The sequence below is a fragment of the Calonectris borealis genome, chromosome 1 (genome assembly GCF_964195595.1).
Source record: "Calonectris borealis chromosome 1, bCalBor7.hap1.2, whole genome shotgun sequence".
NCBI lineage: Eukaryota > Metazoa > Chordata > Aves > Procellariiformes > Procellariidae > Calonectris > Calonectris borealis.
In genome coordinates this window covers 152,374,778-152,402,715 of record NC_134312.1, presented here as the reverse complement: position 1 = coordinate 152,402,715, position 27,938 = coordinate 152,374,778, and the positions used below count along the sequence as shown (strand labels likewise).

Here is a 27,938-nt window from a genome sequence, read left to right as displayed (position 1 = left end):
TTCTCTGTCCTCCCCTGCCCGCCAGCACAGTGGGGGCCCTCTGGGGTTCCTGACTGTCTCTCCCCGCGCTCAGGGGGAATGGGGATGGGGACGGGATGGCGGCAGCAACGCCTCCCCACAGCCTCGACCGCTGACGGGATGGGGCGGGGGAGCCCCGCTCGCCCCACTCCCCCCCCCCCCCAGCGAACTCTCGCGAGATTCCGCCAGACCAGCGGCCAGTTCTCGCGAGGTTTCCGCCTCGCTGCGGGCGGCGGCGGCGGCGGCGGCGGCGGCGGGGGCTCCATGCGGTCGGAGCGGGAGGCCGGGCCGGGGTTGATGCGGGGCGGCGGCCGCGAGAAGTGGCCCATGGACATCCCGCTGCGGCGGGAGTCGCCGCGCCGCGACCCGGACGCTCCGCCAAACCCGGCGCCGCCACCTTCCCCGCCGCCGCCGCCGCCGCTTCACCCGGCGCCGGGTAAACAGCGAGAGGAGAAAAAAACGGCTCTGAGCAAAGTGAGGGGGCGCGGGCGCAGCTGCGGGTGGGAGGGGCGGGAGGGGCACGCGTGGGGCGGGGGACGGCAGCGGGGCTCGCCCCTGGGGCGGTGAGGGGGGCGAGGCGGAGCGGGGAGGCGCATGGGAGGGCCGGGGCCGCGGGAAGGAGCGCCAGCTCTGGTGGGAGATGTCTGAGGATCAGAGGAAGTTTGGAGTGAGGAGCATGGCGCAGGTAGGCCCTATTCCACAGTCTAATGTCAGGAGGCTCTGGTGCTCAAACGGATGTTTCTTCACCTGCAGAATGAGGGTGTTTATTCACTTAAGTATTTTGAGATCCCCAGCAGCAGCACTGCAAATTTGCATGCCTTTTCACCTTTCGTTCTTCAGAAGTCAAGACGGGCTATTGCTGTGGCAAAGCAGCTCCTGGAAGGACAAGAGCACTTCTCTCTCCCTGGCTTTATTCGAGCACTTTTCAAAGAATGCTTACATAGAGTACTGTGAGATTTGATTTATTCCCATTTTCTAAATTGGAAAACTGAAGCACTGAAAATCACTAACTTAAGTCAAATTAAATTCAGGTATTGGCAAAAAATGGAAGTAGATTGTCTGAAGCTTGGTGGCCATTTTACTGTTTTGTGTGCTGGCATCATTCTGTCCCAAAGGTTTCTGGCCTTTATTATTGGCCAGTTTACCTGAGTGTGGTGGGTCGACTTTGGGTGGCTGCCAGACCCCTAGCCAGCCGCTTTCTCGCTCCTTCCTCAGCAGGACAGAGGGAGAAAATAAGATAAAAAACTTGTTGGTCGAGATGAAGACAGGGAGATCACTTACAAATTGCCATCATAGGCGAAACAGATGCAACTCGGAGAAAATTAATTTATTGTATTGCTAATTAAAAAAATTAGAGTAGAATGGTGGGAAACAAAGATTAAAACTAAAACACCTTCCCACCGTTCCCCCTTCCTTCCCAGGCTCCACCTCCCCTGCCCCCAAGCAGTGCAGGAGGGTGGGGAATGGGAGTTGCGCACAGGACATAACAGCTCCTCTCTGCTGCTCCTTCCTCCTCACGCTCCTCCCCTGCTCCAGCGTGGGGTCCCTGCCATAGGGTACAGTTCTTCACAAACTGCTGCAGCAGGGGTCCTTCCCACATGCTCCATGGGTCTTCTTCATGGGCTGCAGTCCGTCCTTCAGGATAAACCTGCTCCAGCGTGGGCTCCTCTCCACAGGCTGCAGGTCCTGCCAGAAAACCTGCTCCTGCGTGGGCTTTCCACAGGCTGCAGCTCCCTTCAGGGTACCTCCACCAGCTGTGGCATGGGCCCCCCCCCATGGGCTGGATGGATATCTGCTCCACCGTGGTCCTCCATGGGCTGCAGGGGGACAGCCTGCCTCACCATGGTCTCCACTCTCCTCCACCGGAATCTCTGCTCCAGCACCTGGAACACCTCCTCCCCTCCTTCTTCTCTCACCTTGGTGTCTGCAGGGCTGTTTCTTGCACTTTTTTCCCTTCTCTCCTCTGTCTTACATGGTGCTGTGCAGCCTTTTCTGCCCTTTCTTAAATACCTTTTCCCAGAGGTGCCGCCATTGTGGCTGAGGGGCTGAGCTGTGCCCCGTAGTGGGTCCGCTGGAGCTGGCTGGAACTGGCTGTCTCCCCTCACAGAGGCTGCCTTGGAGCCCCTGCCACCAGCACCTGGGCACATAAACCTAATACATTAAGATACTGTTGTAATAAAAGACTTAAAAGTTAGTTTAAATCATTTTAAAAAGAGATACTGTAAAAATTTTGTGTAGTCAATATCTGTTTTTTTGGTCATCTGTTAAAATCTTTTGTTATTGGCTAAATTGCAATGGTTCTTCATCAGAATATTTCACTTACCCTACAATTTTACAGTGTTAGCAGAAACTGAGATATGGAAATTGTTTCATCTGTCAGCAAGTCCAAGAAGATAAATCACTAGGAGGCTAATGCTCCAACTGAAGTTCCTGATGTGAGGAAGAGCTTTTAAAGAGGAGTAATATGATTTGTTTAGTCTCTTTCTACAGTATTTACATCAAAGATAAACCTCCATTTTCTTTTATATATGCAGGTAGTTATTCGACGGCTTCCTCCTTGTCTAACTAAGGAGCAACTGGAGGAACAGCTACATCCTCTACCAGCCCACGATTATTTTGAGTTTTGTACTGCTGATCCCAGGTGAGGATAAGCTGTTTGTGTAGGTTTTCAGGTGCTTAAAACCTAATTAAGGTATTTTGGACATACCAAATCACATTTTTTTTCCCTTTCTGTTAGTTTTGTTACGTTTCTTAAAATATTTCTGAAAAGCTGGATACATATGCAGAGACAATGCATTCCTGCCCTTTTACACTGGTGATTTTAAAACAGAAAATTTTTGTATATGAAGAGGGCATAATTTGGTTTGAAACCGTGATGTTTCTTTTAACCTTCATTGGTAAAATGCAGCAGACTGTTTTATCGGCTGTGAAAAAGAGTCAACCTAGGGCAAATATCACAGACGTTTTTTCATGAGTGTCATTTGAGCTTAGTTTCTTTGTTTGCTTATGTGTTTTTTGTATTTATTTCATACCATTTTTCAAATAATCCAGTTTTATTAATTTTTGTCTCATTCAAAACTAAAAAAAAAAAGAAATAGTGGTTGCTTTGAAATAAATCAGAATTGCTAGTATATTTGTATAATTTACTCAGTATCACAGTGGTAAAATATGATTCCCTTTCAAACAAAACAATTTCCAGGAGTAAAGGAACTTAAGCATTAAAATAAAAAAAAATTCCCTGTATGCTACATCTGCATGTGTTCTGAAAAACTAAAGTATAAGATCCATCTTGCCCATCTCAGCCTATCTTACTGTGCAGTAAATCATCCTCCACAGGCACTGGATTCTTTCAATTGACTACAGAGAGATCCTGGATGTTTATTGCTGACCAACTTTTAAAGTTAGGGGTGACCCCACCCAGAGCAGATAGCCTTTCCTTCGTAGGGAATTGTGGCAAATTACACTTGGAATGGTCTGGTTCCTGGGCTGATTTTATTTGAAAGGATGCTGCCACTTCTTGCCACCACTGTGTTATTAGATGGTTAACTCTGACTATATAGGTTCTCTCAGAGGCAATTCCACAATTGGAAAGGAACAAATGTCTATTTAGTGAAAATTTATGGCCTGACCTAGGTAGTTACACATATGTGCGGCAACTAAATAGTAGGTGCTTCAGTTTTTCTGGTAGAACCACAAAGGATGTGAAGTTAAGAAAGAGGAGTATTTAATCTGATTGAAAGTCTTTGTAGTTACTTACATTTCTCTTCTGAACCTCATCATCTCTATTTCCAAATGGGTCTCTTTAAGGCTTCTGTCCCAGCTGTTCATTTGGTAAGGGGAAAATATCAAAGGCAAACCAAAAATTCTCTGAAGAAGAGTGTGTCTGTCCTCAGTGTGTTTAGCTGCACAAATGCCAGGAAACAGTTAAAAAATTATAATTTTAATTTTCCGGAACAATTGTTGGCATAAGAATTTAGGGAGTCAGCCATCTTAGAAAAGAGAAGGCACTGACAACAGTTGTACATATAAAGTTTCATTTTTCTCTCTACTTTTATGTGTTGAAATTTGGAGTACTCAAAAAACTTGCTGTCCACTCATTAATTGCATCTGTGTCAGGTTACTGATGAAAGATATTGTGTCTTTTCTTTCATGCTGTGTTATTTGTTATGTACTTCTATATAGCTAGGGAAAGAACATATGTGTATATATAAAAAGTTTGTTAGATAGCATATATGACACAGTAGCTCATTCTGGTAGAGGGATGAGGACATGCTTAAAACACTTTAAAAATCCGTTTGCCTTGAAGAGCAGATCTTGGTGATTAAAAATAAAAAGTGTGAAGAAAATAAATCTGTATTTCTTATATTGTTTTGTTACTAGACTGCAAGATGCAGCAAGCAAAGAATAAACGTTTTTAAACTTTTTTTTTGAACAATAAGATCTCTGATATTTGTTACTTGGATTGTCAGTTTCCTTGAGTCCTGTGTATAAGCCCTGTAATAAAATAATGATCTGGGAGAAAAATGTTCTCTTCCTCCTGAATTTTGGATTCATGTTCTCTTCTGCCTTCACAAATTTAAACTCTCTAGAAAAAAGTGTTTTCATATAAGTTTGAATTTTTCAGCATGAACTGTTTCATATTAGCTTTTTTTTTTTGCTTCATTTTTCTTCTTAAAAATTTTGCTTTCACACAAAAGATGTATTTTTTCAGAATGGCTTTATCTATACACGGTTTGTATGGCTGCAACTTCAGTTTAAATGGGCGTTTAGCTACAGTTCTGCAGAGTATTGGCTTGACTGATTATTTGTTTTTTGACTTTCCCCCTTTGCCCCCTTTGTTTGAATACTGACACATACCTGTGTACATCTGTTCATGATTTAACTCTTTACATGTTCATACACTAGAATATACAGTAAACTTTCAGAAATTGTAAGTTAGAGACAAGATTAATACAGTGAGTCTTGGTCTCCTCTTATCCAGTGGAGAACTCTTTTCTGAGTATAAAGCATTGTGTTGCAGTAATCTGTCATGTTATCGACAGTTCACAGAATTTCAGAAAACTCTCTGTGGATGTGTCTTCACGCCATTCCAGCTAACAGGAAGAGCTACAGGACAAGGTGGGCATGTTCTCTCTGCAGTGCCCTCTGTCTTTCACTGATTAGCTTTTTGCTAGATCCTGTACTGTGTGCACAGTGGCAACCAATCCAGAGAATCTAGTGATAATAAAAACATGGGAAGATTAAAAGCAAATTTCATGTTACCTAACAAGAGAAAGATTTGGAGAAACTACTCAGTGAAGAGGATCTGTAGTTGGAAGGAGAAATGGGCATACAAATGTTTTGATGCAGAAGCAGACAAATTTGCCTTAAGAGCTGTAAGATCTCAGTTTAACCGCATCCTGTGTAACTCTAGATAACAGAAGTTTCTAAGAGCTCACTCAGAATTCTGTGGAGTACAGACTTTTTTTTTCACACAACAGTCTGCTAAACTGTAGAACTTCGTGACAGAAACTGATGCCAGAAATGATGGAGGTTGAAAATGGTTCAGGAGCAGTTAGGCAAGTACTTATTTAGACAGATACTTATCTGTGAAAACCTATTAAACACAAGGATACAAGTTCTGTATTATGAAGTCACTAGGCTGCAAGTAGCGAAGTTATATACTAGGTGCACTGTCAGTGTGTAGTTTCCCCTTTTTAATAAACTTCCTTTAAGCATCCTCTACTATTTGCAGTCGGAAAGAGGACTAGAGAGGTCTAGCTATAGCTGTTTCTACATTTTTATTTCCAAGGTCATCTCACCCTAGAGGACAAAACAAATAATATATGCGTATCAACTCCAGTTTCTCTTTTTTTGCAGTCTAAAGGTTATCTTTACGTTTACAATGTCTTATTATAGGCAAGCTATAAAACTTTTTAAAATTTCATTGGATTAAGTAATATCATTACTGTGTAACACTTTTTCAGTTACATCCATTTCAGTAAAATAATTTCAAAAAGTGACTGTTGCATTGTGTTTCGTTCATTTTTTCAGACTCATCTGATTCATCTGCATTACATTTATTCTCTCTTGTACATTGACATAAAAATACAAACAAAACACTGTTTCTGTGACTGAGTCTACAGCCATTAGGGATGTTTGTTGGATGGACACACTATCTATAGCTGATAATAAAGACTGACTTCCTGACAGTCTATCTTGTTCTCAGACTCCAAATATTAAGTATTTTTTCCAGATACTCTTTTTTGTCTGCATGTAAATATTTCTGAGTCTTCTAAAATTTGAGCTCTGGCCCTGCAGGATTTGGGTCATCCTTCGGGACTGGCACTGAATGCTGAGTGCTAGGACTCGTTAATAGTGTTGTGAGGTTACAAAAGTAAAGAGATCTGAAAAGGAGCTTTGCTTATGTGGAAGCCAGTCAAGTAGTCGATGCCATGCCATATATCACAGACAGTGACAAAGCTTCTTGCAAACAGCAGTCCTCCTTTTCCCTTCGTAACTCCTTCCCAAATTTGCTCAGGATTATTGTAGGCAAATAGCATTAACACTGTAGGATAGCGATATGCACCCGGGAACGGCAGCTCTGAAGGGGCAGCACCTTTAGAGCTTCAAGGGAACTGCCACTACTATGTTCTGGATGGAATGAGTGACAGTCTGTCATCACAGCTGCATAGTGTTCCTGCTTCTCTGCTGCCGGGCAAATTGTGCTCATTTGTATCTGTAGAAAGGGAAGGCTCAGTTAATTGAAAATTATGCCAATTCCATCCACTATGTGGACGACCACAGAAACTGAGAGACAAGAGGATTTTAGCTTGACATGGCAACGTAGGTGATGAGTTATCCGTTTGATCAGAAATTGTTACGTAATACATGAATGGATGGAGGAGTTTATTTAACATTCCAAAATTTAGATGTAGAGATCTATATATTTAAATTTATATACATGTACGTATATATGTTTTTATATATATATATAAACACACCATGACTGATAAGTTGGTAATTATTTTTACTAAGATGTGGCTGTTTTTATACTTTACATATAGCTGTTTATATTGTAGATAACTATTTAAAATTGCGTTCTGTCTTCCAATCTTTTTACACAATTGTGTTAAAAGATACTTTGTAGAAGTAGTAATTAGAATGTGTTACTAAAATTGCTATAAAAGTAAGGGTTTAAAGAGGTGATAGACTAAGTATTATAGAAATACACATAACCTAAAAAATTGAATACTCTTGAATGCACAGAAGAAAACAAAGAAACTGTGTGTTGTACTGAAGAAATGTGTATAGTCAGACTCATCTGGGTTGTTTCCATAGAGATTACTCTTAAGTGATATCTGAGAGATGCCAACATCATGTGCAGTGTGTCTGTCCAAAACATGATATGGATGGAAAGCAGCATTATAAACAGCAAACATATGGCAAAATACAACCAGCTGTCTGATTATAAAACTAACCATGCAACCTCAAAACTGAATTTCAAATCCCAAATGAAATCTATGGTGGTAGATACTTGAAAAAAAGAGGAAGCACACAGAGTCCAGCGGCCCCTCTGTAGGACTTAGCTGGCAAAATCCTGAAGAGCAAAAGCTGTATTTTATGCAATAACTGCTGAATATAAAGCACAAAAGTAGAGCAGGACTGTTTCTTCCTAGGAGAGGGTATTAGCCACAGAGTCCCTGTGGCCCTGTGAAGCCCCCTGCATTCTTTGCTGCAGTGTCATGCTGGTGGGTTTTCAGCGGCTAGGTGAAAAGGGAATCCAGGGTGGGCGGAGGTGTGGGAGCTGCAGGTGGAAGTCAGGTGTCTGAAACCCAGAATAAGAGACAGTATTTTATATGCAGGCCAGTGCTAAGCATTTGCAATTTGCTACATTTAGTTAGCTTCCCATTTAGAAAGTGAATTTTATGCATTCTTTTTAGGCACACTGCACACTTTGCTGGGTAAAAAGCCTAAGACGGGGGTCTGAAACACTTGGCGATCAGGCTTTTATACACTAAGCACTGTGACATCTAACTTGCTTGTATGTTTCTTGTATGAGAACTCTTGATTTGTAGAAGTGGCTCCATCTGAGAAGGAACCCGTAATTGCTAAGCATTGTTGTAGCCACGTTTCTACAACCTTCTACCCTGATACATAGCAACAATAATGGACTGACAATCCTATTTTATTGTGCTACTGTGCACATCAATATCCTACTGTGCACAAGCATGCTTTTATATTTTTGTATGTTTCTGCTGATGTGAATGAAGTTCTTGAAGATGTTAATGTGTAGCAACAACATTGGACCCCTTATTTGCAAGGCAAATTCTAAATCTCTGCTTTCCAGAGTCCCGTTCATACATTTCAGACTAATTTTTTTCTTACTAATAAATGCTTAATAACCATACCAAATGTTTCTTTTGAAAGATACTCACTCTGATAAGCCTAAGCTGAAAATGTTAGAAAAATATTGTGTTGTGTACCAGGAAAAGATTGTGTTGCCAAAGCAGATGAAACAGATGGCATTGATACACAAGCTAAAGGAAACAAGGAAGGAATAACTTTGTATTTTCAGTTCTGTTTCACGATAGTTATGTGCCCAACCATAAGGTTCTAAGTTACTGCAGAAAAAAACAAAATCCAACTATATGATGAAGCTGTTTGCTGTGCACTGAGACAGAGAAGAAGTGCCACAATAATGTAGTGGTTGGGACACTTGTCTGAGTCCCAGTCTTTGACCTACCTAAAGTTTTAGTATTTTACAAAAACTGAAGATGGATAAAACACTGAAATAGTTGTTTAGACGAGGAACTGAAGCTCAGTTTCTCAATCTCGGATAATAATAACTGGGCTGAAAAATAATGCTTCCTCAAGACTCCTGTTTTTGTCTTGTGAATCTTCAGCACTTCAAGTGGATGATTGTATCAATCTCTAATATCGGGCCTCATTTAATTTAAACATCAAAGAACATGAAATGTAAGAATAGTCATGTTAACATGACAGAGAAGGAAGTTTAGTTCTTCCTGGGAGCCACCAGTTATCAGAGACTTCTTCACTGCTCCAGCTGTTAGACAGCAGAGAGACATTTCTTCCAGCACAGCTACAGATTGCCACAATAAAATTTCCTCCTTGACATAGACATAGCCTTTTTAAAAGATTTTTTTTTTTAACTGTATGTAATTATGAAAAGAGTTATATTTTGTCTTTTTTTTTTGCTTTAACCGATGAGAAGGAAGCTGGCTTGTTTCATCTGCTTTGCATCTTGGTGACTCCACAGCCACCCTCGAGATACCTTGCGTGCAGACTGGAGGTTTGCAAATCTGATCAGAGAGGACTCTGCAGGGTTTGCAGAACCCCATGACAAAACAGAAGCCACATGCCACCATGCTCATTTGGTCAAGCCGTTTAGAGGTTGCTTGCAAGCGGTGCATAGCTGTGTGGCGTCTGAGTAGGCTGTGGCAGATGAGGGAGCATGCCATGCCTGTAGCATCTTTCAGCACTGCTTTGTGTCAGCAGCATAGCCCTAGCCATGACCTAGCAGGCATTTTTGTGGTTGCCTGCTTACAGTTCACTCAATGCTATTACCATCTTAGAATATCAAAATGTAGTAAGTATATATGAAATAGCTCTTCCTTAGAATTAGAAGGTTTATCCTCTGCATGCTGTAGAAACACTCCAGAGCTGGTATTTGCAAAACATCTAAATGAAAAAAAGTCTAGTTTTTTGTTAAACATTTCTCCTGGCTACAATATCAAACACAAATTTGGTGGGTTTACAAAATCATTAGTTAGTTATTGACAGTATTGCTCTTTATGGTCACCTTCTAACACCCAAAGTGGAATCCATATGGATGCACATTTGAAAAAGAAAAAATTACTTGGTTTGTAGTAACTGTGTTGCTTTGAGCTGCCACGTGTGTGGATCCTGTGATCCAACCCATATTTTTGCTCTTTCTCACTCATTGTGAAATCCGATTCTGAAATAGCTATGGGATTGAAATATGGTTGCAGCTGTGTGTGTTTATTGTCTCCTGCTGCTGGTGGTGAGTTTGTCTGAAGACAGGCCGTGTGTGGCAATAGTATTATGAACATAGGTATTTTAAAGTTAAGGGCTTGTGTTCAGATATGTTCCAAAACTTGGCGTAATACATAGCCATCATTGAAGGCAGTTTAAGCCAAACTGTTTCATATCACAGTTTCAGGGGTTTAAATGACTCACAGTAACTTAGCTGATGGGTGGTAATTCATTAAATTACCTCAGTTTCATTGTGGTTGGTGTGCCAACCCTGAGGTTTTTATCTGGCACATTAAACATTTACCCTTGGAGTGGGATCTATGCCAATAAATTCTTGAAGAATCAGAATTATTTTAGGTAAGTACCTGTTCTTTCTTTTGCTAGAAATGTTTGGATTTTCACAGTAATTGTTCTTCACAACTAGACATTGCGTATATATTCATACGCATGTGTGTCAGATGGAGTTTATTTATTTGTATATAACTCAGTGGATTGTCTTGCCAATTACTAGATTATTTAATCTTTCTTAAAGGTGGAAATCTCTTTAACTGCAGTGACAGCTTGGCAACTGCCCTTTCACTGGGAGCTTTTAACTTATCTTCTCCTGTTTCAGTGACAGAAGACTTTCTTAGCATGCCCAAGAAGTTCCCTGAAAGCACTGCTGTTATTCATATCTCTTAAATCATGAAATATTAGACTTAAGCTTTGATCCTGCACAATGGAAGCGTATGCTCTGCAATTTAGGGAAACAAAACAAACTAGAAATATTTGTCTCAGTTCAGAATAAATTTCACAGTTGTATCCAGGAACTCAGTTGTTCAGTTACTTTTTGTCATATATATAATTAGATATGTATATCTAATTGACATGCACGTTTAGCCATTTCTCAAAGAAGATGAGAATTGCAGGGTGATCCTTCTAGCTTTGCTATTTTCCTAGTCCTGAACAGAATAGTAAATAACGGAAAATAAAATTGTTTCTTGTTGCAGCCTTTATCCTCATCTCTACTCAAGAGCATACATTAACTTTAGAAATCCTGAGGACATCCTTCTTTTTAGAGATCGCTTTGATGGCTATGTCTTCATTGATAATAAAGGTTGGACTATTTGTAAGATATTAAATGTCTATGTATACATATACCATTTTAGAACATTAATTTATTTCCTTTTTGCTAATTATGCCAGGTTGTTTTCTCAATATACAGTTAATTACATAAAAATATATTAAAATCTAGCACTTAAAAAAAAATGAAGTGCAAAATGTATTTGTCCATGCAGTCTTGCTTGTCTATGTGGTGTGCATGCTTTATCTGCATTCTTGTACTTTAAGCAATACACTATCAAGATCCTATTAAGGTAATTATCTTATGCAAGCTTCACAATTCATCACAACAGTAACTGAACACATTGCAAGCATGAATTGGTACATCTTCAGTGTGTTTCTGTGAGATAAAGTTGTGCTGCTTATTCCCATTTTGAAAAAGCAAGACGAAAACTTGACGTCATCATTTTGGTTGCCCACTTTGAGATGTATGCAGCTTGACTTTTCAGAGCATTTGCAGACATCTTGAGTTGAGTTCCAAGAACAAGAGCAACAAAATTGGTCGCCATCTTTAAAATGTTCAGTCTGCACAAGTTTGCCCAACGGTAAAGAAAAGCTCTGTAATGTAGGTGTGGATAAATGCAGGTCTCCTACAGTAGCATGAAACTGCCATAGCCAAGAAATGATGCCTTCCCTTTAGCAGTTCCTTGCCTCATTCACTCATACCTTCTGTAAAAAATTGCATGGGTTGTATAAAACAGACATAGTTTGTGCGTTTCTTGCATAGACATTGTCTATTCTGTACACTCGATGTTGCGGAGGTCCTGCGAAAAGTAGTCCTTCCTCTCCACTCTTACCTAGAGAGTTGATCTCTGAAGAAGCTGTCTGTCAAACGAAGAAATTCCTCTTCAGCATCTCCTACCTGAGATATTTAATGGGCTTCTAGCTTAATCAGATTTGGATGGATTTTCCTAGAGATGGAGAACAACACATTCCTCACAGTGTGTGATTCCCAGATTTCAAATTCTGGGTGTTTTAGATGAAAAACTAGAAAGAAACTCTTTTTAGGATTCTGCAAGACTTCACTTTGTCTAAATTAAGCATGTTCTTCAGTGTTATGCTGGACTGAAGCTAGGGTATTCTGTACGTTGCAAAACTGAGCTTGGACACAGCTGGCCAGTTTGGCATGATTGTTTGTGCAAATAAAGAGCACAAGTTTTGATCGAAGGTGCCCTCTGGTGAGGCTTATGGCGGCATTGCATTTATGAGGCTAAAATTAAAACAAGGATTACCAGGTTCGATAAGGTTGACAAATGTTCTAGCAGATTTAAGTCAAGTTTTCAGTGGACTTGAGTCCAATCTTGAACCTGCTACAAGTGGAAACCAGGCAAAATTCAAAAGCTACACACAGTTCTGACTCCAGTTCAAAGAAGAATCCAGTATTTAAGGCAGAATTCAAAACAGAGAATCCTTGCCAGTAAACACAGGCAAGAAGTTGCATAGTCCATCATAAACAAAAAAAAGAAGTTTCAAACAATTCTACATGCTGAGTTTTACAGTTTTGGTTCTGAAAGAAGGTAGTATGTTTTATGATTGCATATTACCCAGCATTTACTTATTTTTTAAGCTTTTTAGCAACAAAACTTTACAGAAGTAAATCAGTTGTTTCAGATTAATTTCCCAGTAGCACTTATCACTTGTCAGGCTGAGATTTTATGTAATTTTTTCTAATCAATGGGTATCTGTGAAGAATTAAAAGGGAATTATAACCGATGATGCAAGAATTTTATTGTGCAACAGTAGTCATCTTCATTTTGACAGTCTTTGTTAGCATGTCCAAAAAATATTTAATATTTATGTATATAATTAAAATATCAGTGAATTTTGTTTTGAATCTAAAATACCCTGCTACATGTAATTTTTTATTAGAAGTTTAGGATGGGATTGTAGAAACATTCACCTTTGATTTAAAGTAAGACTGCCCAACACAAGTTTCAAGAGTTTTGAGAATCTTACTTCAATGTAAGGAATGTTTCTCCCCCCTCAAAAAATTAAGCATTGATCTCTTTTAAGGTTTGGAGTATCCTGCAGTGGTTGAATTTGCTCCATTCCAGAAGATTTCAAAAAAGAAGCTGAAGAAGAAAGATGCCAAAGCCGGGAGCATTGAAGACGGTAAACATATTTTCTTGGCATCACAGTGGAAAACAGATTCCATTTCTGTCATGCATTGCAAAGTATTAACATAATTCAAAAATTTTTCTTCACAGATCCAGAATATAGGAAATTTTTAGAGAGTTACTGTGCTGATGAAGAGAAAATCTGTGCCAATCCTGAGATTCTTTTGGGAGAGATTGAGGCCAAAACAAGGGAACTCATTGGTCTGTTTTCTTGATTTTTCTTATTATTGAGAATATTAAATATCTTATTTTTGTATCTTTATATTATCTGTAAGAGCTGACCTATTCAGTCTAACAGAGATTGAGATTATCGCAGTTAAATTTTTGTTATCTAGCCAAGTAGTGACAGGGAATGCCCCACCTATTCTCTTAAGTCTTTATGCATGGAATCACTTGACTTCACTGGAGTTTTGCATGCACAGTGGCTTCAGAAGTAGGTCCTAAATACTTCTGAATACTTACAGATATATTAAAAGATGGAAGATTTTTTTTAAAAAGATAAAATAGCTCAATACTTAACAATTGATCCCTGATATTAGTTACTTCTATTGAGAAACATGAAATGATCTCTCTTTGTTCTCACGGTCAAGATTCTGCAAAAGCTTTGAAAGTAAGGCAACACCTTGTTTTCTGTATGCATGCAGCATGACTTTCACAGTCTCGGGGGGAATCTTTAGTAGATCAACACTGAGATCTTCAGTGCCAGCACGCAGCTTTCAGGATGACATGGAATATTGATGTGCTGTATCTCCAAGTGACAATATGCAGAACGCTTACTCTTTCCTTAGGTGTGATAGTCGAGTGGGGAAAAAAAATCGACCTTTGCTATTATTTCTTTACAATGTAAAAGTAGCCACCGCTTTTGATTAGAATCATAGAATAGAATCATAGAATCATAGGATTTAGGTTGGAAAAGACCTTTAAGATTGAGTCCAACCATAAACCTAGCACTGCCAAGTCCACCACTAAACCATGTTCCTAAGTGCCACATCTACAGGTCTTTTAAATATCTCCAGGGATGGTGACTCAACCACTTCCCTGGGCAGCCTATTCCAATGCCTGACAACCCTTTTGATGAAGAAATTTTTCCTAATATCTAATCTAAACCTTCCCTGGCACAACTTGACGCTGTTTCCTCTTGTCCTATCACTTGTTACTGCTGTTTGTCTGTTTGTCCCTGCCTGTGACAAGCATTTCAGTAGTGGCATTAATTATTCTTCATATGCATAAATTAATAGTTGACTGGAGAGATTTGGAACTTAAACAATTTAGAGGAAATGGAAATGTTAGAAGTATGGACATTTAGATAATTCTGCTATCAATAAAACTTGTTTGTTGCTTTTCTAGATAGGGAAGTTCCCCAACATTTTTTGTTTACCCCAAGTCTTCCCTAGTATTTAACAGCAGAGTAAAAACAGTCAAAATTTTCTAAGAAGTTTACAATTTACAAAAAGTTTACAATTTCAAGAAAGATTTATTAACTTAAAAATATTCTAGCAATGAAAATGATTAGTCTTGAGAGTTGAGATATCTGAGTAACAATATTGGCTAAAGGCAGCTTTACGTTAGGAGTTTTAATGTTTTGTTTCTGTTAAATCACAGGAAATCAAATGAATTGCTTTATTTTTTCTGCTCTTCAAAACTGTGACCATTGCTATCAATATAAAAACAAAGATTACTTCAGTGGATAGCAAAATTATGTAAGGGTTTAGTTGCATGTACAATTTCAAAGGTGTTACTCCTACTGAAGTCAATGAAAGACGTGCCCAGGACTTTGTTGGCAGAATTGGGCCTCATATTCTCAGCATTTCTCCAGGTAGTGTTACCGCAAACCAACATGTTTTATGCATCACGTCAGATGCGTTAGCTCATCAGTTTCAATGTGACAGAGAGATATAAAACAGATTTTCTCTGTAACAAGATGAAGGTAAGCTCATTCTTCTGGCTTGTTTATCGAGAGCAAGATAAAATATAAAAGTTATTGCTGACACAGGTCTTAATTTTGTAGTTTATTTTCTTTTAAAATTTCTTAAACATCTTAAGAAAAACCTCTCAGATTTTTATTTGCAGTAAGGCCCATAAATAAGATGAGTAAGATTCAGGTTTGATAAACATTCTTTTTTTCCCTCCTCTTTTGATAGTACTCATCACATTACCTCTCTCCCTTGAACTTCAAGTTATAATTTCTGATTAAACCTCTTGCATCACAGCCTTAGTCATGACTAGGGTCAATTTCTGGACTCCCAGTGCAGCTTATCCTTTCCCAGACCTTCCAGTTACAATTTGTGATCACTTTCAGCATGTAAAAGTGCCCAGAGGCAAACGCTGCTCAGACAGGGGAACTTACGGGAGCAGGAGAAAGAGGCAGAGCTGCAGATCTGAGAGACTGGTAGGGAGGGTGCTGGGGACCTAAAATTTGTCAAAAATTATGGGCAGGTGGGAGAGAGGGTTGGAGGGTAGCATGGGGAATCTAGGGATAGAGGGAGGAAGATCTCAAATCAACAATCTTCTTTGGTTGTTGTTTTTGACCAGTGATATTTGCTAAAAATAAATACTGAATCTTATCAAGCCTTCCTGTTCATAAGTGTGTAACAAGGTTTTATCATTAACAAATGGGTTGCCCACAGGATATTCACACTTTCAAGGCAAAAACATTTAAATGTTTTGGGATATGAATTGTGTCTAGATTTTGGCTATGCCATTTCAAATTTGAAGAAAACTTTTTATTTCTTCCTTTTTTTTTTTTCCCCTTCCAAACCCTGTCATGCATTCCAATGGTGAAATTTTCTTCTGGTTTGGGGAAGAGTCCTATAAATAACTGTAGAGCAATTTCTGTAGTAAACATTTTCTGTAACTCCATCCTGGGATATCTAAGATTAAAATTTGTTGTAAATACTCCCAGCTAGAAGTACATGAATTCAAGTTTGAATTCAGTACTGACAGTCATGAACGCTATACATGATATAGAATTTGATGATGTTCTCCAAGTTTTTGTAGAATTTGGGGGTGGTTCAGCCAGGTGGCTTAGGCTAGATTTCAGAGTGTGCAGACAGCTCTGTAACATAACAATGGCTGTGTGATCCAGTAGATGAGACATTTTATTTGTTATTTGGGAAGCCAGAGTTTTACTGAATCTGCGGATACTTTGCTGTGTAACCTGGGACAAACCACTTATCTCTTACTCATCCCGTTTTCCCATGGAGAGGTGAATGCTAAATGGTAGTTAAATGGAAATGTTTTATGAGAATGAAAATGTTTCCCTCGTGATGTACTTTGAAATTTGGGATTGAAAAGTGCTATGTGAGATTACAGTAATGTGGGCTGTGTATGAACAGCAGTATAGCTAGGTTTTGATGTACAAAATTAAAATGTAGGAATAGATTCTGAACAGATTTCTTTCCTTTTGGTAAATAACTGTTTGATGAGCAAGAGAAAAAAGCCATTCTCTGAACTGAAAAGATACGATTTTTAATTAAACATTAAATAATCATACAACGTTTCTCAGTTGCTTCTAACCCTAACAGCAAAAAACCAACAAAGTGTTTTCTAAAATGGAATGATGGAAATGCCTTCAAAAATATATAAAATAAATAGGTTTATTAATTATTTAGCTCCCTTGCAGATAAAGCTAGAAAAAGGGTTAGTACTGAAGTAAAGAAATGAGTACATATTTAGGAGTTGAACACTATATCGCAAATTTTTTGTGTTTTAGCTAGAAGAACAACACCCCTTTTGGAATATATTAAAAATAGAAAATTAGAAAAGCAGGTACGTTCAGACTTTTGCCTGAAGTTCAACATTTATGTTTCACATGATTTTCCGTTGGACAATTTACAATTAATAATTTTGAACTCTTCAGAGAATACGAGAAGAGAAAAGAGAAGAACGAAGGCGGAGGGAACTGGAGAAGAAACGTCTGCGGGAGGAAGAGAAAAGGAAGCGCAGAGAAGAAGAAAGACGTAAAAGAAAAGAAGTGGAGAAGCAAAAGAAGATTTCTGAAAAAGAAATAAGGATCAAGGTACCTTAATGCAAAAAACCTTATTTTTCTGTTGAAGTTATTCAGAAGTTCCTTTGCTATCTCACTTACACTGTTTATGCAATGTACTAAAGTACAGTGTGGAGATACCAAACCAGTTTTGACTGGAAGGGGAAGTAATGTAGGGCTTTGACTAAGTAGTTGTTGAAAAGTGTGACGAATTACCTTAGGTACAATGATGTCCTGATGCAGTTATGGCAGGTAACTCAGGTATCTTTATACAACACTGCCATATTCTAGGCTGACATAACTTGACAGAACTAAATTGTTCTGTGCTAACATGTTGGAAGATTATTACAAATATGGCTTTAACACTTTCTGTCATGTAAGTCTTCATCTAGCCATATGTGCGGAGATTTTTTTGTGTTTATGCTTAGAAGTGATTTATTTTAATAGTATGCTTTAACCAAGTTATAACAAAGTCTTGCTAATTTCAGGCTGTGCTGCCTTATAACAATCTGAATAGATGTGCCTTTAATGACTTCACTTAGGCGGGTGTGTTTTGTGCTGTTATGACTGGGCATTTAAAACCTTATTTGTATAAGGTGACATAGTTAAAAACTATTCATCTGAACTAAATTTTGTGGTATTGGAAAGGTTTTATAGGCTGTTTTGAAGAGGAATATTGGTATAAGTCTGTAGCTTAACGCGAGGGCACACAGACTCACTCCAGATCTTGTAATGGGGAGAAGGCACAGAGCTGCATACTTCTTCCCTCTTCCTTTTCTTCCTAGACAACAGTTGCCTTCACCTGGATGTAAAAAATAGTCAGTTCTGAAGCTGAATTACAGATTTTTCTATTTAGGCATAAAGAAAAACATACTAGAACTTCAGAAAAAAAAGGAGTTATTCTTTAAAATGTATTACCCAAACATGGTTGTCCAAATGACCGCAGTATTTATGACACATCTGTGGCCATGTGACCTTGAAAGCTAGTTCTGTCTCCTAAAGAAAAGGAAAATACTACCTGAGAGAAACATTATAGAACTTTTAAATATTGGAGAAGAATAACCTGTGCTCATTTCAGAAAAACTGGTGGAATGAAAAGACTGATGAGATATTCTGCTTATTCTTGAAATGTTAGAGAAATAGTTTGAGGCAGTTGGTCCTTCTATAAAGATTATTCCTGTAATTCCACTGCTCCACCCCCTGTGGGTTATTTGTTGTGAAAGGAACAGACTTCTTGGAAATCTTAATCTCCAAGGTGAAAATGCAATGTGATCTTTTCTGCTAACATCATAATTTTTTCCTCAGTCTGTTTTTCTGTCAGGGTATTTATACTAAGCACCTACTTCTATATGCCAGTCTGTCCCAAGTAGTTCATGTGTAACACATTTTATATATAATATTTCATGGAGTGAAATATTAATCTTGCTCCTTTTGTCTTAGAGGTTCTGCTTTTTATTTTATTGGCAATAACATTGAGCCATAATAATATCTTTATATATAAAACTTAGAAGAGAAGAGTAGGTAAGTGCTTTCTCCAGTATTCTCAGCATATTTAAAAGTGTGCAGTTGAACGCCTGTTAATGATTGTCACTCCTTAGCAAAAGCAAACTGCCCTCTTTAAATAACTTTAAATTTTATACTTCGTAAAATACATTCCTAGCATTTAAATATCTTCGAACTTAATAGGTTTTTGATATATTTAATACATTGTTAAAATGTCTGTTACAACAGAGGAGAATAATTTTACATCCTAATATAAACAAATATTTCTTAGCTTCTTAAGAAGCCTGAAAAAGGAGATGAGCTGGCCAGTGAAAAGCACAAAGAAAAAGGTGACGACGCTGACATTGAAGAAAACAAATGGGATAAATCATCTGGATCTGGGAGTATAAAATCCAAATCATTGGAGGGTTCACTAAAAGAACTTAAGGAAAAGTAAGTAATGTTTATCTTCTAGGCTCCAAATTAGATCCTAAATGTTTTCATTTGAAGGCTTAGACGTGATATAAGTGGTGTGTTGGCTGGGTGTTTTGTCAGCAAGGAACTGATTTCATTCTGTGTGTGAAGAAATCTCTCACTGTCATTTTTGTAAAAGGTGTTTAGTAGCAGCTTACTGACCTGATGGCAGTATTAGTGGATGCAATTTGTTATTTGTGAAATGTTTTGAAATCCCAGATGGGAAGGATTTCTGCGTGAAAAGTCATTCGGAGTTTCATTGTTATTTCACCTGCTCCCCATCAAGAGCTCAGGTAAGGCCCTCCTTCCATTACTGATGTCAAAGACTAAATTGCCTCAGATGCCTTACTCTTCCATCACATTTTCTTCATTTTTGCTGCAATAAACAGATAAATGTGTTTGATAAATGGGACAATGGCAGAATAGTTAAGATGTGAATGACAGCCCTATGATAGGTACGTGCGGAAGGCTGTCTCTGTCTCCCGCTGCCTTTTGTGTTGCATATGTAATCGTAGGAACAAGAGGTATAGCACAGTTCTATAACTACTGTAGCCTGGAAATGTCTTACAGATGTTTTCAGCAGCTGGTTCTCTCTCTTGTCCTTTGGCACGTGTGTCCCATCGCAAGCAGGATTCACCCATAAGATATGTAAGATACTAAGAATAATATGCTGCTGAGGTAAACAATACTTTGTTATTCAGTAGAGTTTTTCAGCCAAGCTCTTAAAAGTACAGTGCAAAATGAAAGACCTGAATCTGAGATGTCATGTATATATGCAGCTTGTACATAAGGACAAGCTTGAGCATTTAAATAATTTACCTAAGGTATTATTGTTGTGGTTTAACCCCAGCCGGCAACTAAGCACCACACAGCCGCTTGCGCAGTCTCCCCGCAGTGGGATGGGGGAGAGAATCGGAAGAGTAAAAGTGAGAAAACTCGTGGGTTGAGATAGAGGCAGTTTAATAATTGAAATAAAATAAAGTAAAATAAAATAAAACATAATAATAGTAATAGTAATAAATTGTAATGAAAAGGAAAATAACAAAAAGAGAGAGAAATAAAACCCAAGAAAGATAAGTGATGCAAATGAAAACAATTGCTCACTGCCCACTGACCGATGCCCAGCCTGTCCCCGAGCAGCGACACCCCAGCCAGCTTTCCCCCCAGCTTTACATGCTGAGCATGACGTCATACGGTATGGGAGATCCCTTTGGTCAGTTGGGGATGTCCCAGCTGTGTCCCCTCCCAACTTCTTGTGCACCCCCAGCCCACTCACTGGCGGGGTGGGGTGAGGAGCAGAAAAGGCCTTGGCTCTGTGCAAGCACTGCTCAGCAATAAGGAAAACATCCCTGTGTTATCAACCCTGTTTCCGGCACAAATCCAAAACAAAGCCCCATACTAGCTACTACGAAGAAAATTAACTCTACCCCAGCCAAAACCAGCACAACTATATACACAGTATTAGAGGAAGTTTGGGATTGTGCTCTAGGAGCCTTGCAGGCTGCCTGCCTATTCTGAGTAGTTTAAATTTTACCTTTGTCCACTTTGGTTCTTGATTTTTATGAAAAGTATGCAGGAGCTGCAAATGTTCTTCTAGTGGCAAATAGAAAAATAGAGATACTTTGAACACTGGAAAATAACCACTGAATTTGGTAGATGAAGAAATGGTTCACCAATAATATCCATCTTTTTTTGTCTCTGACTAAGGACTTCAAACATGGGCTCAGGGTTTTCGATGTGTTGAGTATGTCCTGAAAGATGCTGACAACTTCCATTTCCTATTCTCTAATGGAAATTGGAAATATTCAGCAACTCTTTCATTGATGTTCTTCAACAAAGGAAACAGAACAGGATCAACAGAAACACTTGCAGGGGCAAGTCAGTTGTTTGCTAATAAGGCTTTTTATGTATTAAGCTTTTGGTGGTGCCATGTAACATTTTTACTATTGATCCTGTAAGTTTAATAAGGCATTAATGTAGATTTCCCAGGTATAAAACAATCCTTTGGGCTGCGCACGTACAGTAAATGTTACCTTGTCTTTCCAAGTGCTCATTTCATCATGATTATTAGTGGGTGTGATTAGGTAGCAATCTGTGAGCTATTCAGCTGGATCGAGAATTAAAGTTGTAACTACTTTGTCACTGACTCAGAAATCAGTAATAAACTGTAACTTCCAACTCTACATGCAGGAGACTGAATTGCCTTGTTTGAAACCATGTTCAAAGGCTCAGTAGCAGTAGCTTTCTACCACAAATTAAAATCTCAGTAGGTCCATGAGTGTACATGGTCACAGACGGATTTGAAACGATACCAAACAGAAGTATGCTTCCATTCCCTTTACTTCCATTCATTTCTGCTTTCTCTTTCTCTAGCTGTGTAACTTTCTCTTCTACCTTAATCGCTTACCCCACCATTTCCACTCTTGCCTGCCTGTTCGCTGTGACTGAATTTTAGAAAGCTACTTCAACCACTCTTGAACGGGAGTTTGTATCCCTGTCACCAGCCTGCCTCCAGGCACATCCATTCCTTCCTCACCCACAGTAACAGGCAGGGGAAGAGACAGGTACCAGGCAATGCTACAGCAACAAATGGAGATGTGTCTTCCGGGCTTTCTGGAAGGTCATTCTCTGAGCCTTGCTAGAACTTGAAGTTAGTGTCTAGAATAGCATATTAAATGTGAAACAAAAAAACTTACAGCCACATACCCCTTGAGAGCTAACATGGCATTTTATATATATGTATATATGCTACAAGTACAGTATTGTGTATCTGTAATTGTGATTGATTCAACTGTCGGTGACAGCTGGGACGTTGCTTCTACTTGGTGAATGTGTTATGCTGACAGGAGCACAATCTTGCGAAATGCTGAATAACTTACCTGTCGTTTAGGTTTTGTTGCTGACCTCCAGTTCTTCCTGAGATGGGGCCCGTGTCTTGGCAGCCCTGCCAATGCCCAAGTTCATGGCAGAGGCTGACAATTTTCACAGTTCGGTTATTTTAAAAAAAAAGTGATATAGAAAGATACACTTTCATTGATATTAAACCATTCTAAGTGAGAAGCATATCGCTATTTGATCACTACACCATTAGAAAATCTCCATCCTCTCCAATTTTGTCTGCTGATTCCCAAAGTGTAAGCAGACTGTCAGAAGCAACTTTCTTGTTTCAATTTTAAGTATTTAGACATATGTAATATATAAAAAGAAACTGCCTGTATTTGTTCCTTTTAAAGTTCAGTCTCTTCTGTAATCTTTCTTCATTATTTGCAGTTTGGCTGTATGAGAGAAGCACCCGCTTGCTGAACAGGAACAATGAAGTGAATGAGAGAGCTGAGAATTGTATCAGACAGGCAGCAAAATGTTGCAAACTAATAGTCTTTATAATACAAACCCATTGCAGCATAGCAGAAATTAAGTAGTATGTTGTGGTAAGGTAATGGTCTTTCGCCTAAATAAAATATGCAAAGGTAGGCTAAATTACTTGGAGACATAATAAACAAAAGTCTAGAACATAAGTATTCATTTTTACAAATGCCTTCTGCAAGTTGCAATGTCAGTAAATAATTTTCGTTAAATAGAGTCATAAAACTTTACAAATTGATACATGATACCTGCATAATTCCTTTGGGCCCATTCCCTTTAGGGCCCATTCAAGGGAATACTTATATACGTGAGTCACTTCAAGAACAGGCCTAATCATGCAGCATGTGTTTATGTGAAGAGCATTGGGGAGCTATTTATGGGATTGCAAAGAGGGATAAAAGTTGAAGAACAGGCCTTCCACAACAGTCACAGAAGTCAGATTTTGCTTGCAAAGCTTTGTCTGCTATTTTGAACTAAATGCATGGTCGAGGGCTGGACATACATGGATGAGACATTCAGAAAAGTTGCGCATAAGCCCTTTTTAAGGACCAAAAAACAGCTTTGCCATACAATTGATCTAAATACTGTTGAAGTCAAAGGCAGGTTTTGTATTGTTTCCTTCAGCAGCTTTTTTTTACTGTTAATTGCTTGGATTTTCTCTCTTTTTATACATACTCATAGGTCACAAAATGATAGTGACAAAGAGCAAAGAGATTTGGAGAGAAGATTTCGAGAGAAAGAACCTGAACGGCAAAGGTATCGATTGGATGATGGCAGAAAGCATAGAGCTCACTATGAATTTGACAAGTTTGTGAGAAGGAATGAAGAAGAGCTGAAGTGGGGGAAAGGATACAGCCAAGACAGAGGAAAGAAAGGGAACTACAACTACAGCTTCACTGTGGAGGCAGTAGACAAACTGGGTAAAGAGGACAAGTGTGATGACATGGCATCCAAAAAGGAGCGCATAAGAAATAAGGTTCTTTTATTCATTTAGGATAATCTTTCATTAGTTAAATATGCTTCAAGATCACAGGTTTTACTTTTGCAAACTCAGCGTAAAGATGCTTTTTCAAAGAAAGCAATTCTTTAAATTTTCAGTAAAACCCAGACTTCTTTTTATTGTTATGAGAAGACAACAGCAGTTAAAATAAGTTAAGGTCACAGGTCTCTGCTCGTTCATATTTACAATATATAGAAGACTTCCTGTCTTCCTTTCAACCCTAGCATTTTTAGAACGCTATTCTTGGAAGCCTTGTATTTTATGAGTGTATTAAAAATTGTTATACTTCTGACCTGTAGTGAAATTTAAACACTGTGGCATACTAGTCTTTTAAAAAATGTACTTCCATTGCCCAGCTCATAAAGTAATTATATTATCCTCAGTAGAGGAAATATAAGGACTTAAATAAATAGCTAATTCAGAGACCACTGTATTTAGAGGCTGTGAATGTGCAAATTCTTCAGTGTTGTATACCCGCCAGTACAAAAAGGCTGGTGAGGACAAATTATCCTCATGGTCATTGTCAGGGAAAGAGCAGGTGCAAAAGCAGTGCAAGCGGGGCCTGTGGCAGGGTGTGTAGAAGAGCCGTCCCTTGTTTGTCTCCCAGAGACATGGGCATCATTTTTCTCAGACTGCCTGATTTCATGGATGTGCCAGGGTCTTTTCAGGAGGTGGCTGTCCTTGTCACCCTCATTCTCTCTGCCTTCTGATCCTAGATTTTCCACAAAAGATGACTGAAACACTGTTTTGTGTAGAAATCTATTCTGCACGTGAAACTCTTCTTTCAAACCAAGTGACTGATGTGTGGTGTGGGCTAAGGCTGACAAGGAGTAAACTGCTCACGTGCAGAGTGAGTCTGTCTGGAGTGTGCATAGAGCAAGTCCAGGTGGACTCGCTCTGCGTGTCCAGTAAGTCACCGTGTGCAAACACAGAAAGCCTGGTGTGCCCCGCTTTTTGTTTACGCAAAGGTCAGCTGGGCTGTATGGGGGAGATTTATCTGCATATACACATTAGCCACTTTCCACATACACCAGCGGCTCAAGCTGTGGAACAGTCAGAAAAATGGCTAGTTCAGAAGCAGGAAGATGGGAAAAGCAATTTTCCTCCTGCTTGCCGCGCTGCTCCTGAAATCTGGTGAAATATCTGCAACCTTGGAACTGGATGGTGGGTTTTGGGGGCCTTTTGTCAAGCCGTAAGAAGCCGCCTCCTTTTTATTTCTCCTCATCGCACTTCTGATAGCTTGCTGAGTCTCTGGATTAGTCCACACTTGAAGTGCTAGATTTGTTCCCTAAACAAAATAAGCAATATCAGTAGTTTTTTGCAGTGGTGACTTTTTTCCTTAGGGTATTTATCACGTGGATAAGAGTTAGGGGATGAGCTTTCCAACTTACATGTAGAATTAAAAAGTCCAACACAAGTTTTTAGGCAGAGATAGAGCTGCTTTCTGAAGTTTGTAAGAATTAATTAGAAAATGGGAGATTTCTGGTGTAAGTAACAGTTGTGCTAGCTTTCATGCAAACTGCGAGGTATAGAGCCTGTGATATGAAAAATCGTTTGGACCCTTTATCATAAACTTTCGAAGGGGCATTGCTTGTCAGAGGATCTAGTTTTATGCAGCTATTTGTGATGTAGAAAGATGTATGTTACGCATTTCATACCACACTACAATGCACTAACTAGAATGGTTACAACAACACCTGGTTGTATGGCCCAATAGTGAATCTTGATATCTGGTCTAAAGAGATAGAGAGAAAAGTGGAGCAAAAAAGACAAAGGTGAGGGAAAAAGAAAGAAAAAGGGAAAATGCATATTGGGAATAAGAAAAAAGAATGAAAGAACAAAAGACCAGAATGACTTCAAATTATGAATGCAATTGAAAATTAATATAGTTTGATGTAGGACAATTTCAGTGCTCTGCCACTGTCTTAAGTTTGCTAAACTTAACACAAGACTTTGGTCAAAAAGCTCAGGTTTTGGTGAAAGGGTTGCTTCATAACATTAAAAACTGGTATTTGTGAGAGTAAAATACTCTTGCTAGGAAAAGACTTCTTAAGCAGAGTTTCTGAGCGGTATGTTTTATCATTGAAATTTCAAGAATAAAAAGCACTCTCAAGAGCTATGGAACATCACCATTTGCAAGTTTGAGGTGTCTTTTCCTTGTAAATTGGCTCCTTCCATTTTCCAGTGATCAAATCAGCATGTGTATGATTGGGTCACTCACAAAGCCTGTGCATGTTGAAATTGTACTTACTTTGTTTATTATCAGTGGGTGAATTCCCCTGCTCTCGTACTCCGTATGGAAGGCATGATGAAGCAAAGCAATAACTGCAATTTTATTCTGATATGTATAATGAAAATGTGCATTCCATGTTTAAATTGTGGTAATGATTCATGACTTGAAGTAGCAGTGCACACATATCAATTGGTCAAGTTCAGTTGATTGTAATTTTCTAGCTGTTACCTGCGAAACTGTTGTCTGGTTTGTCTTACTTTTTTATGCTCATATTTAATATTTGTCATTTATCTGCAGAGTTGCAAGTGCACAGGCTATTGTTCTTCCCAGTTGATGTTAGTAAAGGTAGCAACATATTTCAGAGTTTTACCTCTAATACCGTGTTTGATAATTGTCTGCAGTATTTCTCCTTGTTTACATCTAACGTATCATAGGATCTTTAATTTTTACAGCTTTCTTCATTTATTCAGAATGCTTGGCTCCCAAGAATAGTGTTATAAACAAGACAGGTATTAAATACTCAGTCAATTTTCATTACACTCCATTTTTTTCCCGGGTCTTATGAAATGTGAAGTGATTTAACACAAAATCTACTTTCTTCACAAACATCCATCACTTTAAAATCCCACGTATGTATCCCCCACAGGTTTCTCAGAGCGTTAACCACATCTTCTTCCTTCTAGGATCGCCCAGCCATGCAGTTATACCAGCCAGGAGCTCGCATTCGAACATATACGGGATCTACAAGTAAAACCTATGACTGCAGTGGGAAATCCTTTGAAGATGCTCTTGATAAAAAGTATGAGGCAGATAATTCAGCTGGAGGTGGTTCTGAGAAGAGCGAAGAAGCAGAATAAAACAAACTGGAGAAAAGACTTGTGAAAAGGGATGAACTTAAGATTCAGTGTCATCACAAAAAATCCATAGGGCTGTTTCAGAACTCCACAGGCGATTGCACCAACAAAATTATAATAGCTCTGCCTCTTACTTTCTATAAAATAAAGGGAAGAGTGACTGGAGACGTATAAAGTATCTGACAGCAAAGGAATATAGTTGCTTTTTTACAAAAAGCAGAGCAAATACTATTTGCCTAATTTAAACGCAGTTCAATATTTTACGAGATTTACCTTGAAATAGAAAACCTCTAATAGTTTTGAAGGAGTATTTATATAAGACTTTTCAGAAGCTATTTCACCTTTTCAAGTCTAAAGAAATGATTTGCATCAGTTTGAAACCTGAGGCACTTTAAACGTATTTGGTGCATGACGTGAGGGTCACAGGACCCCTTCCTGCAAATGGCAGCGTCGGGGGCTGCTGCGGGGGGTTGCAGTCGGGCTCAGTGGGACCGGCCCTGGGAGGAAGCTCTGGAGCCGGTAGAGTTTGCAGGAGGCGGCCCACAGTTTGCACAGTTGTGAGCAATGTCCGTTGGTATCTGTACCTCATTGTGTTTACATTGTTTTTCAATTAACTATAGCGTCAGATAAGTGTTATTAAAGCTACAAGTATGTTGTTAGAGAGTTTGTCATTTTCTGAGCCACTTCTGCCTTTTTTGTTTTAATAGATTCTTGTGCTTAAAACAGAAGAAAGCTAACGCAAACCTCAGCACTTAAACAATATATCTGGTTTTAATAAATCAGCTGGTTTTTATGTTTTTGACACTGACTTTTAAAAAAAAAGTGGTTGTACAGTGATGACTTTTTATATGCTAATGTTTCATATAAGTTGCAGTTGCAGGATTTGGAAAATGTATGATACATGAACGTTCTGCAGTTCTATTTGTTAAAAAAATAAACACACATGAATGTCAACTGCAAAATACTGTTTTGTAAGATCTAGGCCAAATTCTGCCCTCTGATGCAGGCACATATATATGTGTGTGTCTCTCTCTCTCTCTCACTTTTCCGTTGGTTTCAATGATAGCTGCGTGTTTACAGAAGGGCAGGATATGTTCATTTGTCTTTCATGGCTGAAAATCTCTCAGTTGTCTGAAGCTGAGACCTGCTTTGTCACTGAAGTTAGATAGTAAGATACTAATTTATTTTTACATCCTCTTTGAACATTTTATGATTAAGCATAACATCTAATTGTTCCAGACTGAAAAATTATTTATTGTATTTTCCCAGATACTAAGCATTAAATAGAATAAAAGCAAAAAGATTTTGACTATGA

General features: G+C 38.8%; 1 protein-coding gene across 2 annotated transcripts; it reads left to right on the top strand.

Annotated features, from left to right (window-relative positions):
- Positions 1-132: 132 nt before the first annotated feature.
- UPF3A (UPF3A regulator of nonsense mediated mRNA decay) lies at positions 133-27,938 on the top strand. Of its 2 annotated transcripts, none has more exons than XM_075136477.1 (10): positions 133-492; positions 2,553-2,659; positions 11,004-11,110; positions 13,129-13,227; positions 13,323-13,433; positions 16,945-17,000; positions 17,092-17,250; positions 18,992-19,152; positions 23,218-23,512; positions 26,453-27,938. In XM_075136477.1, exons 1-10 carry the CDS (start codon positions 139-141, stop codon positions 26,624-26,626), a joined length of 1,623 nt encoding a protein of 540 aa, XP_074992578.1. In that variant the 5' UTR covers positions 133-138; the 3' UTR covers positions 26,627-27,938. The 2 variants fall into 2 exon arrangements, with proteins under 2 accessions (XP_074992578.1, XP_074992570.1); XM_075136469.1 differs by having other exon boundaries at positions 236-492; positions 11,004-11,122.

What these genes read in the sequence shown, in the direction of transcription:
- UPF3A (XM_075136477.1), top strand. Translation starts at nt 139, where the DNA reads ATGGGGCGGGGGAGCCCCGCTCGCCCCACTCCCCCCCCCCCCCAGCGA. An exon ending in AAAAAACGGCTCTGAGCAAA is followed by an intron (nt 493 to 2,552) that starts GTGAGGGGGCGC and finishes TTATATATGCAG; the next exon opens with GTAGTTATTCGACGGCTTCC. An exon ending in TTTTGTACTGCTGATCCCAG is followed by an intron (nt 2,660 to 11,003) that starts GTGAGGATAAGC and finishes TTCTTGTTGCAG; the next exon opens with CCTTTATCCTCATCTCTACT.